General features: G+C 38.4%; 1 protein-coding gene across 1 annotated transcript; it reads left to right on the top strand.

Moving 5' to 3' along the window:
• Positions 1-5,208: 5,208 nt before the first annotated feature.
• On the top strand, positions 5,209-14,664 carry KCNA1 (potassium voltage-gated channel subfamily A member 1). Its single transcript, XM_072400342.1, has 2 exons — positions 5,209-6,061; positions 6,334-14,664. The coding sequence occupies exon 2, from the start codon at positions 6,750-6,752 to the stop codon at positions 8,217-8,219; it is 1,470 nt and encodes a 489-aa protein (XP_072256443.1). The 5' UTR covers positions 5,209-6,061; positions 6,334-6,749; the 3' UTR covers positions 8,220-14,664.
• Positions 14,665-16,627: the final 1,963 nt, after the last annotated feature.

The following is a 16,627-nucleotide window of genomic DNA, read 5'->3' as shown; positions in this document are numbered from 1 at the left end:
AAATACTCCCCTAGCCGCTCTCTCCGCTCCTCCAATGACATACTAATGACTTCCTCACTCATAACCTCATCACACGCACGGCTTCAAGATTTTTCTTGAGCTGCCCAGACTCTCTGGAATGGTCTTCCTCGTCCTATTTAGCTTGCTCCTACCTTCTGCTCATTTAAAAGAGCACTCAAAACCTTTTTTTCAAACTTGCCTACTCGTCTTCTGCCTTTTGAAACCGTCACTACTTCCCAGCACTACATATCTCCCATTGTGTGTAAATTCCCCCACCTACTAGACTGTAAGCTCTTTGGGGCAGGGCCCTCCCCTCCTGTATCACTGTCTGTATTACTCTGTCTCTGTTGGCGCTATATAAATCCTGTTTATTATTAATAATATAATAATAATATTAATAATAGAATAGTCCTGCCCTGCCAGACATGGATATGATGTAAGCCATAGCTGTCTGAATCAAAATTAGAAATCCCTGACAGGTAAAACAGTCCCTATATATTCTATCTCTGTGTTTAGCCATTTGCCTGGCATTACCTTTTTTAACACGTCTGACTATCACATTCTGATAGAAGTGCATCGGGCCAATATAAGTAAAGCAATTTTAAAACCTCATCAAATTGAAACATGAATCTGCTTTTTTATTCACCGGACCAGATGAAAGAGTCTGAAAAGTTGTAGACTACATTATTCCTCCCGGTAACACGATGATGTTGTAGATTTGGATGATCTCATTATTTGCTGTTGCAAAATGTATTATTAGAAGGTACTGTATTGCAGTAGCAGAAGTTCAATGTGAGGACAGCTCTGGGAAACAGGAAATCCCTGCTCTATTGTTCAATATCAGATTTCTGGAATAAAATAAGCTGACAGATTGAAGCGTGTGACAGTGCTGTGCAGCCATCTGCTTCCCAACACACCTTGCAAAATGCCTTGAAGCTTTTTTTCCTTGATTTTACTTTTTGGAGGTAATACATATAAGCAAACTAGAGTCACTCATATCAAAGTATAACGCAGTGGTCACAATGGCTGATTATACTTGTATGCCGGCAGTACAAAGGATGAGGCTTAAGCATAATAAAACATTTACACAGAATGAGTGTCAGTGGGAAGTCTAATTGGAAAGGGCAAAAGTATTGGGCCTAGTGCCACTGCAGGCATTCTGTTTTGTTGCATTATTGATGTGACAGGACACACCAAGACCAATAGGAAGTGCCATGCTGAGTTAAAAGGAGCTTTGAATCTGCAAATTATGGGGTGAAGTATGGCGAGTAATGGAGAGTCACTGCAAGGACAAATAAAAAGAAGTAATGAAAAAAATGAAAGTAATCTGTTTTTGTATTTTTATTTACTTCCTATGTTTGAAGGAGACAATGAAAATAAAAGATCATTGCACTATAATTCTACTTACTCCCTCTTTCGACCATAATGGCTATAAACATTTAAGAATATTATGCATACAAACAGTAATTAAGATTAAAAAGAACTCTGTGTTTTGTTGTGTTTTTGAAGGCCGTCAATATGTTTGTAGCTTTTGTATCAAAGGTAGACACAGGAATTGATAAAAACCAAGAGAGGTCATTTTACTGGGCCCACAGTCTGTGTAAAAATATAGCAGATTTGTAATATTCCTTCAATACAGAGCTGTGCCCTGCAGTACCCCCTTTTTACCACTAGATGCCCTCATTCTTTAAAGTGCACATAGCATCAACCTGGAAGACTGTTGACATACTGTGAGTGCCGGGTATTACAAGTCACCCTCCAAGGGTAGTGCCACCTAGAGGCCCTTTATTTACAGCACAATTGTGCAGACGACTGCTATCACATCTGAATGAGGACCACTCAGCCTGGAGAGGAGATGGAGGGAAAGAGAACCTGGCTCGAAGACCTCAAAATTACAAAAGTTTAAATCATAGTACATCTTAGAGAAAATTAATGTATGTGAAAACCCTAAAAAACTTCTATTATTTTTCTCTTTAAAAAAAATGTTTTTTTTTGTTATATATGTTAGATAGGTTTAAAAAAATGCCTGGTAATTTTTATAAGAATCTTTAGAGCTGATCAATGCTTGTTTTCTCTGCTTGTGCACAAGGATGTTATAAAGATAAGGAGGTGGTGCAAGTAATAATTCACTTAGCCTTGTGAATACAGTGATGGTTCACGTTGCAAAAATACTCTAATCATGTGCAAGGTAATGTTTAAAAAAATAGGATTTTCCTTACACATGATTGGATGGTTGAAGTCAGTGGAGCCTCGTCTCATTTACTAAACTATGTGAAATATCCCTTGCGGTGTGAATAGCCTATATTACTTATGAATATCAACCCCCATGTGCTTTACAATTCAGAGCCAAAAATACACTGTGTCGTCATGTCTAAGAGGAAGCTAGGAGCACACAATATTGTTACAACAGACGGTTATTATGTATTGTAATTGTGTTGTACTTGTAGAATGTGTATTGTAGAAAATGTGGATGTTTTACAGAGATCGACAAAATATTGTGAAAGATCGACAAAATATTGTGAAAATAAAACATAATTACATATTATTACATATACATATATAGCAATAGTGTTACGTGTGCTCACAGAATATCAAGTGGGAACACTTCATTGACAGGTCATGGATTATTTTATATGGAATGATGTACATTTGTCTAGTCCCCCGACGCGTTTGCATATTTGCTTCCTCAGGGGATCTGAGACTTGTGGCACTTTCCTCTTCTCTATATTAAGATTATTAGTTTAACATATACTGTAAATAAAGGAGAAGGGTTGACTGGAGAGAAAAGTGATTAGATCATAGGACAAAGTAGATGAGGGCTGCTTAGAATTAGTTAAGATTTTTGGTTTGCTTTATGGGACTGCTAATGCTTAGCATTCTGCTGGTATAGAAGTACATGGCAGGCGTCCCTGCTGTGCATACCTGCACAGGCCAGCGGATTTCAGATTGAAGCAGCACCTCTGCTAATTGCTGATTACTCCCTGGCATGGGAGTAGCAGTGCTCAAACCTGGAATCACAGGATACTACTGAGATGAGTCTTAAATAAAAGGATACATGCAAGTCTAACTTCCAGAAGTCCTCAAATGTTAGTAAAATTAAAATCCAGTTTTGAATTAGTTACTTATGCTGCTTATACTGCGTTCTGAAGATGTGAATTAAAGGTATATATAATAGATGTGGTGCTGCAGGCTGGTCCAGTAATAAAAGCCTCCAGTTCCTATGCCTCATCTTTAACTTGAAGGCCATCTTACTTATTGTTTAGGAATAGTGATGAGAGGGCTGGAGGATTCATCACTGATGTTACTATGCCAAGGTACCCCTTGCAGTCTCCTTGTCTCCCTATATTCTCCAGTGCTACTCCTGCACTCATAACCCCTTCTATTGCACTTACCCCAATTGATATTTGCTCCTCTGGACCCCACTTTAACAAAATCTGTGGATGTTGAAATCCAACCAAGAACTTTTGTCCATTATGGAGTGATCAACAGCTCTGATCTTCAAACACAAACAACTACATTCACAGCTAAAATATGTATATAGGTATATACCTATAGTATATAGTGAAAGTTCACTTACCTGCCCAAAGGATTTGCATATCTGTCCATGCTGTATTCAAATGTATTTTTTTATCAGTTCACAGTTGCAAACTATTTCAATATTACAAGACCAAGTCAATGTGACTACTACTACTAGTCATTTCCTGCAGTGTACAAGCAATAAGAGCAAGGACTGTATCCTGGGAGGCAGAGCTAGATCAACCACAATGCAATCTAGGCAGGAGCACTGGCCCCCTATCCTATCTCTTATCAGAGGGCAAGAAGTTGGCCCACCCTCAACCACTCCGCAGAGGATCTTTTGGCAGAAAAAAAAACCCTAAATACATAGAATTGCTCACTGTAAAGTTCAGCTTGAACTATTGAGCTCCGTAACCAGCATACTTTTAACAACAAAACAGCTAAAAAATCAAATAAGATAAAAAGATGAAAATGAGCTGAAAGTGCTATAGTGGCTGAAAGTGCTAAAGTGGCTATAGTATACAATTATAATTTAAATATCTAGTCTTACTTTACACTAAAAGTTCACTATCTACCCCTAACATTAGTACAACCCCCTTCCTCCCAAGGTATTGCTGCAATAATTAAATAAACAATAAATGCCCCAAATGCTCACCTAAATCCATGGCTAGTGTTGCACCAGTCTTCTCCTTTCTTTAATATACTTTTAAAGCTGAACTTAAGGCGAGAAAAAACTTTAGCAGTGGGCCCCCCTTTGCACTGCATGAATATACTGCTCTTAAGCTAGGTACACACTTCCAATAATTATTGTTAGAAAATGAACGATTACGACCAATCAACGATTATGCACGATTATACTTGAACGATCATATTGTTCACAATTCTGTACATGCTGTAACAATACAATCGTTTAAATATAATCCACCAATAGTGTACACAAGCTAGATACAATCATTTGAATGATGTAAAGGAGAAAGTGTATTGCAGAAACATGCACGTACGATCACTGAACAACTATACACACGATAGATAGCGAACAATCGTCGGCCAACCAGATTCGTCATGACGGTCGTTCATTTCCAAGGACAATCCTCGTTCGGCGGCGTCGTTGGTCACTTTTTTTGGCCAATCGTTTCCAAAGATAATTATTGGACGTGTGTACGCTGCTTAAGTCCTGTAGACTTTCTCCACTTCTCAAAAGCCAATTCCTAACTGGTAGCAGGTCATCCCGTACAATGCACGGCCAGGTAACACCAAAAGACCACCCTGGATATAAGAGGGTGTCAGGAATAAGGTAAATATAATCTGTCCTATAGTCAGATAATCACTGTATGGTGGAAATGAACCCACAGCAAATGTATTTTATTTTATTACCTGGGGGTTTAGAATTGAGATATAATTTAAAGATCCCCTCAGATGGGTTTGCACATGTGCAGAGGGGCCCCTGGCACTGATGGGCCCTATGCATGCGCCTGGGATCCCGGGGAGATCGCTGAGCGGCGGTGCTGCAGATGAAGGCGGCTCAGCCATCTACATAGCACAACCGGAGGAATCCCCCCCCCCCCACCGGGAATCTCCGAGCCCCCCCCATTCCCAGATCATGGAGCACGGTATGTGGTCTCCTCCTGATCTACTAACCTAAATCAGCCGCAAAGTGGGAGGACGGAGCCCGGGTAAGGCTGGCAGCCAGGGAAGGGAGGGGAGAGGGGCTGACTAATCGCCGTGCGTGGGTCGCCTCTGCAGATGGCACGGAATTGGCAGCCAGGTGCGAAGGAGAAGGTAGATGCGGGCGAATCTCGGGCAGGACGTGTTAGGCAGGGCTTGCATGGGTGCCCGGGGAGGGATTTCCGCAGCCTGGCACCTGCTTGTGGCTATGGGCAGTGCCAATGGGCAGCTATGCAGAGACATGGGACAGGTAAAGCTGGGCTCTTTGTGGCACACGTGAATGGGCTCCCACATGTACACATTATCATGCCTGCTCACATTGCATGCCGCCTGCATTGCGTCTCTATGGCCATTCCCATAGAAATATATATGCCTTGTGTTTTTCCCTTCCTTGGCAGAAAACAAAGCCTTTAGGATGTAGTATTTGGAGTGTGATGGCCAGGGAGGATGTTGCTGCTCTCTCCTGCACCAAATCGCTCTCAGGTTTCTGCTGATACTGCAACGTCAATAAATGGTTAGTTTGCTCCTAATGTATTCTCACATTGCTGCTAGTGATGCAGCTGCTCTGCAGTTCCCTGGATTCTCCTGGCTCCCATTGGAATAAGTGAGGATTTAAAGCACACATTGAATTTTTCATCTTTTTATTTAATGGAAGAGTTGCAGCCCTGGCTTCTCTATGCAGCCTTCCATAGCATGCAGTATGAATATTTCAGCAGGACTTGTGCTGGCTGCTGTAAACCGATCTGTTTATTTAAGGGACACAGCTCTGCATGCGCCTTTTATTTTTTTATTTGATTTTTTCCAAATGCTGCAAGGCTTGACGCATTCCCATGCTGCTATCACAGTACCTACCATGCTGCTGCAGCTACTCACAAACAAGGTAAGACACCAGCACTTGCCTTATTCCCCCCCTTCCCAATTCTCCTCCCTGTGCTCCCACACTGCATCCTGTGCACTGCAGTAGAGTGATTTGTTTGTGTAGTTCCCTCAACTTGGTGCTTTGTGTTGGAATGTGAAGTGTTTTGCCTTGCCTCCACTCCAGAAAGTCTGCATGTCTGGGTATGTGTTTTTTGCACATTGTGGGTGCTTGAATTTCTATTTTTCCTCTTTTTTTTAGTGTTTCCTCTTTTCTTTTTTTTTTCCCTCTTGCAGCTTTCTTCTACTGCACTGCTGTTATGATCCGGTTTACCTAACTGTGAAAGCAAATAAAAAGGAGGGGAGAGGAAGAGGAGAAAAATCTGCTGAGTTGGCAAAGCCTTTAGCATCCTGCAAGCATTTCTGGGGAAGAGTGACAGCAAGCCCAGCAATGAAATATTCGGAGAAGAGAACTGACTTGCTTTAATAGAGCAGAAAGGCGTGAGAAGATTTCTTTTTGCAACATTTAGGCTGGCCCAAGGGGGGATTTGGGTTGTAGTAGATGTAACGGGGGCATCGAAGTTGGCATCCCTCCGTCCCCCAACTGTGTTTCGCCTTGAAGACCCTGGACGGGGTAGAAGGAGGGTGCTGCAGCAGCAAAGTGGTTACCCCCAGCGGCATCCCCTCCCCTACCCCTCCTCCCCTGCAGCAAAATGACCGTGATAGCGGGAGAAAACATGGACGATACTTCAGCCCTTCCAGGCCACCCTCAAGACAGCTACCAACCAGATCACGATGACCATGAGTGCTGTGAGAGGGTGGTTATCAACGTGGCTGGGTTGCGATTTGAGACCCAGTTAAAGACCCTTGCCCAGTTCCCCAACACTTTGCTTGGAAACCCCAAAAAAAGGATGCGCTACTTCGACCCTCTTAGGAATGAGTACTTTTTTGATCGCAACCGTCCTAGTTTCGATGCCATACTGTATTATTATCAGTCTGGGGGCAGGCTTCGAAGGCCGGTCAATGTACCCCTGGATATGTTTTCTGAAGAGATCAAGTTCTATGAACTAGGGGAGGAAGCCATGGAAAAATTTCGTGAGGATGAGGGCTTTATCAAGGAGGAGGAGCGTCCTTTGCCAGAAAAAGAATTCCAGCGTCAAGTATGGTTGCTGTTTGAGTACCCCGAGAGCTCAGGCCCAGCAAGGATCATTGCCATAGTTTCTGTCATGGTGATCCTCATCTCCATTGTCATCTTCTGCTTGGAGACTTTGCCAGAATTAAAGGATGAGCGGATCTTCAGTCGGAAGGTGAATAACAGTACAGTCTATTTCAAATCCAACATCTTCACGGATCCCTTTTTTGTGGTGGAGACCCTTTGCATCATCTGGTTTTCCTTTGAGTTGGTGGTAAGGTTCTTTGCTTGTCCCAGCAAAGCAGAATTCTTTAAGAACATTATGAACATTATTGACATAGTGGCCATCATACCATACTTTATCACTTTGGGGACTGAAATGGCCGAACAAGAAGGTCCCCAAAAAGGGGAACAGGCAACCTCTTTGGCCATCCTGAGGGTCATCAGACTGGTAAGAGTCTTTAGAATCTTCAAACTCTCCAGACATTCTAAGGGCCTCCAAATTTTGGGACAGACCTTAAAAGCTAGCATGAGAGAACTAGGTTTGCTAATCTTTTTTCTGTTCATTGGGGTCATCTTGTTCTCCAGCGCAGTGTACTTTGCTGAAGCAGAAGAGGATGACTCTCATTTTACCAGTATCCCTGATGCTTTCTGGTGGGCGGTGGTATCCATGACCACTGTGGGCTATGGTGACATGTACCCTGTGACAATTGGAGGCAAAATCGTGGGCTCCTTGTGTGCCATTGCTGGTGTCCTGACAATTGCCCTGCCTGTACCTGTCATCGTGTCCAACTTCAACTACTTTTACCACCGAGAAACTGAAGGGGAAGAACAGGCTCAGTTACTCCATGTTAGCAATCCTAATTTAGCATCTGACAGTGACCTGAGTCGGCGCAGCTCTTCCACTATGAGCAAATCTGAGTACATGGAGATCGAAGAAGATCTGAATAATAGCATAGATAATTTTAGAGAGTCGAATCTGAGAACTGGCAACTGCACCGTAGCCAATCAGAACTGTGTTAACAAAAGCAAGCTACTGACAGATGTGTAGAGCCACGCCCCCTTCCACAGCTGCAGGATCTCATTGGCTCTGCCACTTTCCGTAGATGCTTTAAAACTAGTCTTTTGAATGCTTTACCATCGTTAATGCATTGTTGCATTGCGAATTTGTGCTCAGCGATCAAAACAAAAAACAAACCCAGAAGCTTTCAGGATCCGTGAAAGATAATTATCCTTTATTTTTAAATGGGATTTTTTTCATTTTGGTTTTCGTTCCCACTGGTCTTAGGGACAAGTCTCCCAAACAGTGGTCATAGATAAAGGGGTATAAACAAAGTACTACAGGACAGCAACTTACAAATACTTTCTTCCCATTGCTTGTCAATCCTAAAGTTCCAGAACAAAACCATTGGTTAAAAGATATGCATGGATTTTTTTCAGTAGCTTTCTTGAAAGACAGTTGCTTTGAGCATCCAAGGAAGTTCTCCTTACCCAAGGAGTTAACACGAAGTATGCAATTACTTGCTCTTTTTTGACCTGAAGAAGTGTATTACTGTCCAGTGAATTAATATGCACTTAAATGATGACCTGATCCATAAAGCACCTTAGGAATCAATCCATGACTTTGCTCCATCTTAAAAGGAGAGGGACATATATATATATAAATATATATAAAAAACATTTAAATGGAAAACAAAATGGACAGACATCTGCAATTGCTGCTAGAGTTTTTCTTTCTTAAATGCAGATGAGTTCGACTTTTTTTTTTCTTTTTTTCCTTTTTTTCTTTTTCTTTGGTTCACAAAACTTGGATGCAACTACCCCTCTTCTCTTTATGCCTCTCCTCCCTCATCATCCTCGTTGCAAGACAGCACAATGGTATTAATCATAAGCATGTTTTTCAATTTGATACCAGTTGTATTTATTTGATAATCTCGCATGCTTGAAATGTTACCTCAAAAAATACGGGGGATAAGTTTTATTTTTCTTTTTATTAGTATTATTTTTTAAATTCCTAATTATATCACTTTGTCTTCCAAAGGGGTTTGCGACAGCTTGCAGTGCGAGATGCTGTGCCCCTTTCTGGCAAAACAAAGGATGAACTTAAATCATTTTTATTTTTAATGTTATTTATTATTTTAAATTTATTTCAGTTATTATCATTTGCATTCACCAAAAGTGCACTCCTAATTTCTGGAAAAAATAAAAAAAAAGAAACTTTAAATTAGTAATTTGCAGTACTGTATGTAAACGCATAGCAAGTCAAATGGGGACAATAATCTTTTCTTAGAAGACCACGCATGTTCAAGTATTCAGCATTATGGCCTATTTGACTAAGGTGTAATTCGAAGTAAATTTATGCATGATATCAGTATTAAAAAAAAGAAGAAAAAAATACAAAAAAAAAATAAAAAAAAGCAAAAAGTTCTTAATGGAATAGGAGCCAGTTGGAATATAAGGGCCTATTGATTTTCCTGAAGTATGACTCAGGGAAATATGTTAACTTTTTCCAGGCATAACAAATAAAAACAAAAATGTAAAAATACAAGGGAGATTTTGATAAAAGTCGGAAAGGATAGTATGTAGTGATACCTAAGATAAAAAAAAATTGAATTGAGTAGATTTACTGAACTGGTTCAGATGCATGCATTTTGCTGCAGTCTCAGAATGTAATTTTACCATTACAGTATGCATTAAAAACTGCAGACCATGTTCTTAGCCTCTCATCATTTAACATCCATAGACTTTTTTCTACGGCTCTAGAAATGTTATTGTTCTAGAGAGGAGAACGATTGAGATCAGGAATGGGTTACCTGTGGCTCTCCAGCTGGTAAGGAAAGACAAATTCCAGCATGCTTTGCCTACAGAAGGAATGAATCCCGGAAAGCCCTGTTGTTCTCTTGTTGTTGAGAATTGATGTTCTTTGTAGCAAAAGTTGCTAGGAGTTGTCCATCCTCAATGACTAGAAAACTGAAGGTTTCCCAAGCCTCATCTACATAGTTGCTAGTGCCTTTATCCTTCCTTCACCGACTTTGCTGAAAGTGCCTCCGTGACTAGAGCTAAGATGTACAGGAACTGTACTGTGTTAAAAAAAGTCTTGATAACTTCATATAAATCCCTAGGGGTATGATCTCCCCTTGTGCCCCCATAAAGAAAAAAAATCTCTAATGTACAGAGCAGGGCCAGTATGCTTGGATGTATATTATCCCGAAAGAGCATTTGTATTTATAATGCTTTTTATTTGTTTAGCAGCTAAAAAGCTTTTTATATTACATATGTGCTATATGAAGAAAATCATCTTTCAAACTATGAGAAAAGTTTATGCACTTAACAAGCTACAACTTTGTTATTTTTCATTTTATTTTCTGTTTGGTCATTGTCCGGTTAGTTTTTTTCTTTCTGTTCTTTGTAAGAATACCCACCAATACATATGCAATGCAATGCTGCAGAATGTTACTATTTTAGACGCACAATGCCATGGGTATTGGAAATGTGTTTATACCCTGAAACAAAATAATACTTAGTATAGTGTCTTTAGAGAAAAGGTTATTATGATATGCAGTGCATTAGGGTTATCCCAACATTGTAAAATTGGTATACTTTGTAAATAATATTAAATATATATAATTAGAGCATTGGGCCCAAAGATATGGTTCAGAGGTGTCTACATTGCATTGTGTTTACAATTTAAAATCGTAACAGGCAAAAGCCAAACAAATCCCATTGGATGAGGGTGATAGATTTAAAGCCTGTATATGCATATTTGGCATATGTGGTTCACAGCTACCGTTTAATACGTTTCATGTCTTCCTGCACTGCATTACAGGACAAGATTTGCCAGGAAAATAGGGTAATGGTTTTAAAAGCTTTCACCTCTCCTGTGATTTCCTTCTTTTTAACCTAAAAACATTTGTGCAAAGTGGACATTTCATCCATCAGTTATTTTTAAGGGATTTAAAAGAAGAAGTGACTAAGATCAGCACAATAATTTATGTCTGAAATTGGGCTGCTGAATTACAGTAAACCTTTTTCATTAAAGTTTGTAAACTACACTCAGGCTAGGGGCAGCTGTGCATTCTAACTAGACACCCCCAAAGACTTTATCTCTGGAAGAACTGCCTCCATCTGTTAGACTGCACATTGTATTGAGGGAACAATAGTTAAAAGTTTGCATGGCTGAACACCAAAAGTTTTGGTGCTGTTTAGAGTTTTCTGGATGGTATCGGATTTAAGACCTGCTAGTAGTTTAGGAACTTTAATGGAAAACACACACACATATATATATATATATATATATATATATATATATATATATATATATATATATATAAATAAATACAGCATTTAATCCTAAAATGTTTATATCACTAGCACCTAATATTATCAGTGTTTTGTTTAAAGGATGAAAATCTTTTACACCTAAATGAAGAACGTAACTTATCGGTCCATAATTCTTGAAAACAGATATGCATTTAGGATAAAATGCTCATAAAATTATATTGCTTCAAAGTTTCGAAAGAAATAAAAATAAAATATATGCTTTGCCAACATTTATATTTGCATTTATGAGCTAATTCAGGCATTTCCCCCCTTTATGTTTTTTAAACCTAAATAAATAATATTGTGAGAAAATGTTTGGGCACCCCTAGTCAAAATATGTTTATTTTTTTCCAATGGAAACACAAGCTTTACAGGAAACAAAAAAAAAAAAAGAAAGATTCTAAATCTTTAAATGTTTTTTGGTGGGTACAAGAAAGAGATTAGTGTATTTTTCAAAAAAAGCATATCAACGTCTAAGCATTAAAATAATAAATGCGTATCCAGCTTGCAAATTTAAATGTACATGAGAGCATTGCCAGTTATAATTCATGCTTAGCAGTGCTTTTATGCTGCTGAGTGTCTTAGTGTCTTTCAGCTAAGGTCTGTATAATTGAAAATTGTGGACTTTCTGCTATATATGCTATATATAACATTCTATAACATGAAAACCCACAGCAGTGGCTTTCTTGGTAGCCATAGACTATGTAACCTAGGGTGTTGCCTAGAAGTACATGAGAAGAAATGTGTTTATTTTTTTAATCCTACTAATATAGGTTTTATGAATAATTTGAGGATTAAAGATGGATCGGCTTTATTTGGACATGCTTCATATTGAACCATGAGCTACTTTAGGTGTGGGAGTACCAAATGGGAATGAGCTGTCTTTTATTTGTTCAAAAGGCTTTCAACATATCTGACACATTTAATGTTCTGAAATGGCTACTTCTTTAGGGTTAATGTAAACAGAAATGGGAAATCATTTAAATTAGGAATAAAAAAATTGGTATTGACATTTCCTTTAAAGAACTGCCTTTTATTAATATAAGCCAACATTTATCTAGCGCCAAAATATTAAGCAGCACTTTACAAAGTCCATTGTCATATCACTAGCTGTCCCTCAAAGGAGCTTACAATCTAATGATGCCGATTGCGGAAATCTGTATGTAGTGTATACCCCAGGAGAATGTTGGACTTGCATAAAGTCTGCAGGTAAAGCTATCTATCAGAAACAGTTACAGTTTGTTGTTTTGTGTATTAGTATATGCTGGCTAATTTGCTATAGAAAACTGTTATAGAAATGTTTGGTTGTTGAAATTTTGGCTACTGGGAAAAGTATTTTTCATCATAGAACCTAGGTTCCACAGCATTGAGTTTTACATCCAGTGAAATAAGTCTGGATTTTCATTGGTGCGGAGATAACTGGACTTGATGTTTAGGTTTTAGGGGGGTTTGTACAAGTGATTTTTTCTATTTTTCAAAGATTTTAACAATGTAGTAACTTAATATGATTGCCAAAGTCATTACCCAAGCCCTTTTTTATCTTATTACCCAGCCTATTTTCCAGAGCTGACACAGGAATGTTACAGGAAAGGTAGATGTGTCTTTCATGTGTGGGCTTTGGTTGATACCCTTGTTTTACCTTTTTCATATTATACAAGCAGCAGGATAACAATTTCAGTGCAGGATAATTGGGTCTCTGTGGCCCAACTAGAGCAAAGTTTTTATAAACTGAATATTTTATATTTGGTAGCAGATTCTGTGAACTATGTAAAATGGAAAGGGTTGCCTAAATGTTATATTTTGGTGTTAGGTAAGGTAAGGCTATTGTTAAAGGGTAAGAAAACTTTTAAACATGTGTTTCCTACAGCTGATGTAGCAGTGATGTAGCAGTGTTTACTCCTGAACAGTTCAGCCCCCTAGAATTCTGTCTACAGGTACAATGGAAGTCAATGAGCAATGGGACTGAACTGCATATAAGTATATTGAGTGAAGAAGCCAGTAGAGTAATCATATATATAGTAAACATATATATATATATATATAGAAATGGAGGAAGGTAGGCTACATTTGACAACTGACCTAGGGTGGTAAGTCTAAATGTTCGGGAGGGTGTAAATGTTGCAATTTAAACCGTTGTTTCTTAACTAGGGTTTCTCCAAAGGTTGTTAGGGGTTCCTTGAGCAATGAGCTATTTATGCCTTCCAGGCCAAGTCTGTAAATGTGACATTCTTCCCACTGGCCAGCAATGTAAGAGGCATTCTTCCTACTGACCAACATACTAATGTACTGTGAGCTGTGGATATAATAATTATAGCAGGAGTTGCCAGTTACTTTAAAGGTTCCTTTTTGTTGGAAATGGCAGAGTTAAACAGTAAGGTTAAGTAATAATGTTTTGGTGAGTGTCATTCTTATTGCTAGGGATTCCAAACCAAAGTGTAACAAAATTTAGCATTTTCAGTTGATTTAATTTAAACATTCAGTGTTTAATGTGTTCCCTGCACAAGTTGTGTCTCACTTAGAAAACTAAAAAAACATGTCATGAGCAAGGGTGTCCAAACCATTCTCACAACCATAAGATAAAACCGTATGGTAAACCATAAGAGGGCATAAAGCTTCCATGTGAAGTACAAAACACAGTGTAAAAGTAAATATGAATTTGATTACCTTTAAACAAGATGTGTATACTATATATCTGACATAAACACAAAATGTTGTCAGCTGTGAAACTAGAAAGGTGGTAAACAACAAATAAAGCCCAATAGACAACCTGGAATATATGGGATTTCGGAGTTCCCACACATTATGTATGGGCTTTTGCATGGGTACAAAACTGGCTGCATGTTTTCTTTTATTTTCTGTCTTTATTGTTTATTATATTTTGTACTTTTTTATTTTTTTTTACTTTTTTGGAAAAGGCTGAAGGGTACGAAACGAAATGTAGTCTGAAGCGTGTGTATGATGCTTTTCTCATTGTAATTCAGCTCATCTGGTTAACCCTTTGTTTGAAGTACAGGGATAAAGTCACATAGCCTAGGCATGCAGATCTAAAAGTTAAACGTCTGATGAAATGTCGTACCTTTTTCAAATGCGCTCAAATGTCTTTGTAGACCTGAACGTGCACTTGACAAATTGCTTGTTATTTAAAGAAATAATAAATAAACATAATATTTTTTACAGCTGGTTTACTTCTGATTTTGTTCTATGGGTTGTGTTTACTGTGATGATATTAGGCAGGCTATACATGGGGCAATTTTCTGGCAATTTCAACCTCTTTCAGTCGAGTTGGAATCTAAATCCAAATGCAGAAATTAGCGGTTACGGTCAACAACAAGGAGAATGGATCAATTTTGCCTCGAATTGTTTCACTGTTCATATTGTTATATTTTTAGTAACCTGTATTGAGTCTGTTAATTTATAGCCAAGTTCAATCAATCAAATTCAGGTTGACAATTGATCTTATGCATAGTAGATTTCTTGGTTTTAGACATCAACTTTCGAACATTTGTTCAATTCCAAGATGTTAGAAATCGGTTAAAATTGCCGGAAACCCAAAAAAACTATCTTTAGTACTTCTATATCTGTAAAATTGAATGCAGGTACCCACCATTGTTTACCCTTGGTGACTTTGTACTACATTGAGTGCACACATTTTTTGCATTTTACTGTTGGGGTCAAACAAAATAGGAATTGTATATGAAATATGTAATGATATTAATGAAGTTAATTAGGAAGTGCAATCTGACTTTATGCATGTACCGTGAGCTTTAAACTTTTCTTGTGGGTTGTGGGTAGCTCCACCACTATTTCCCTCTCTAGTAATATTAGTGGTTAAAATACATTTCACCTGGAAAATGGAATTAAGAAACATTAACATTTAATACATTCTGATTGGATTAAAAGATATATAAAATAATGAAATGGGAAACCAATATTTTTTCTGCATTTATAGACAAAACTTTTTTTTTTTGACTTTATACTATTTATTTTTTTTATAAATGTTTGCTGGGTTATGTAATAAAGATCAAGTTGTGTTCAATCACCTAATCAGATTTTTTTCTCTCTTCCCTTCATTCATATTGTTAAGTCAACAGCCTTCACGGCTTTAGGAAAACCACCCCATTGCAAAAGTTCAAATGATACTCTGGTTAGTTCTGAGGGGGTCATGCAATTTTATATGATAAAACTGATATAAAAAGGAGTCTGTAATTTTTCCTATTAGGAAAATATCCCTTTGAAATATTCTGTGTTTTGTGGGCCATGGCACCCTCTACTCTTCCTCGCAGGATGCAGGGGCCAAAAACCAACTCCTTTCTCAGGATAGTGCAAAATATGAGAGTTTTTACTGGATCTGTCTTTTGAATGGGCAAAATGATAGATTCTACTTTTTTGGTACAGGTGTTCGTGAGGATAAGGTGCTCTATGGAGTTCACAATATTTGTCCATTGTCATAGAATTTCTTTGGTGACAAAATGTGTGTTTGGGTTTACTGTTTTCATTTACATGTGTGATTAGTAATTTGGCTTCTGGTTCAGTTGAACAGAATTTGCCACGTCAAGAAGCTGCCACCCTTACTCTTGCTTTAAAACTGTGGACCAACCAGGTTTCATAATATTTAGGAAAAAAGGACAGCTTCTGATTGGTTGCTGCATACAAATATATTAATACAAAATTGGAATAGTAAACACTGACACAGGACTAGCACATGTATATTCTTCATTGTTAAATGCATTTTTTTTCGGAGTTGGTGAAGGAGGGGCCTGGATGATGGCGCTGGAGCATGTCCCTTTAAAACAAGTCAGCTATGGAAACTTCCATGTTATTATTTTGATTGCTTCCCCTTACAACCATGATTTTAATATAAATATATATATATATATATATATAAAACATAAGTATGGGCAGGATGGTGGCTCAGGGGTTAGCACGCCTTTGCAGCATTAGGTCATGGGTTTGAATCCCACCCAGGACACTATCTGCATGGAGTTTGCAGGTTCTGCCTGTGTCTGCGTGGGTTTCCTCCGGGTACTCCGGTTTCCTCCCACATCCCAAAAACATGCAGTTAAGCTAATTGTCTTCCCCCTAAAAATTGACCTTAGACTACATTAACCACATATGACTATAGTAGGGACATTAGATTGT

Source organism: Pyxicephalus adspersus, chromosome 2 (assembly GCF_032062135.1).
Source record: "Pyxicephalus adspersus chromosome 2, UCB_Pads_2.0, whole genome shotgun sequence".
NCBI lineage: Eukaryota > Metazoa > Chordata > Amphibia > Anura > Pyxicephalidae > Pyxicephalus > Pyxicephalus adspersus.
This window is presented reverse-complemented; position numbering and strand designations above follow the sequence as displayed.

Bases quoted from the DNA above. Each gene is read 5' to 3' on its own strand.
- KCNA1 (XM_072400342.1), top strand. From the start codon at position 6,750: ATGACCGTGATAGCGGGAGAAAACATGGACGATACTTCAGCCCTTCCA.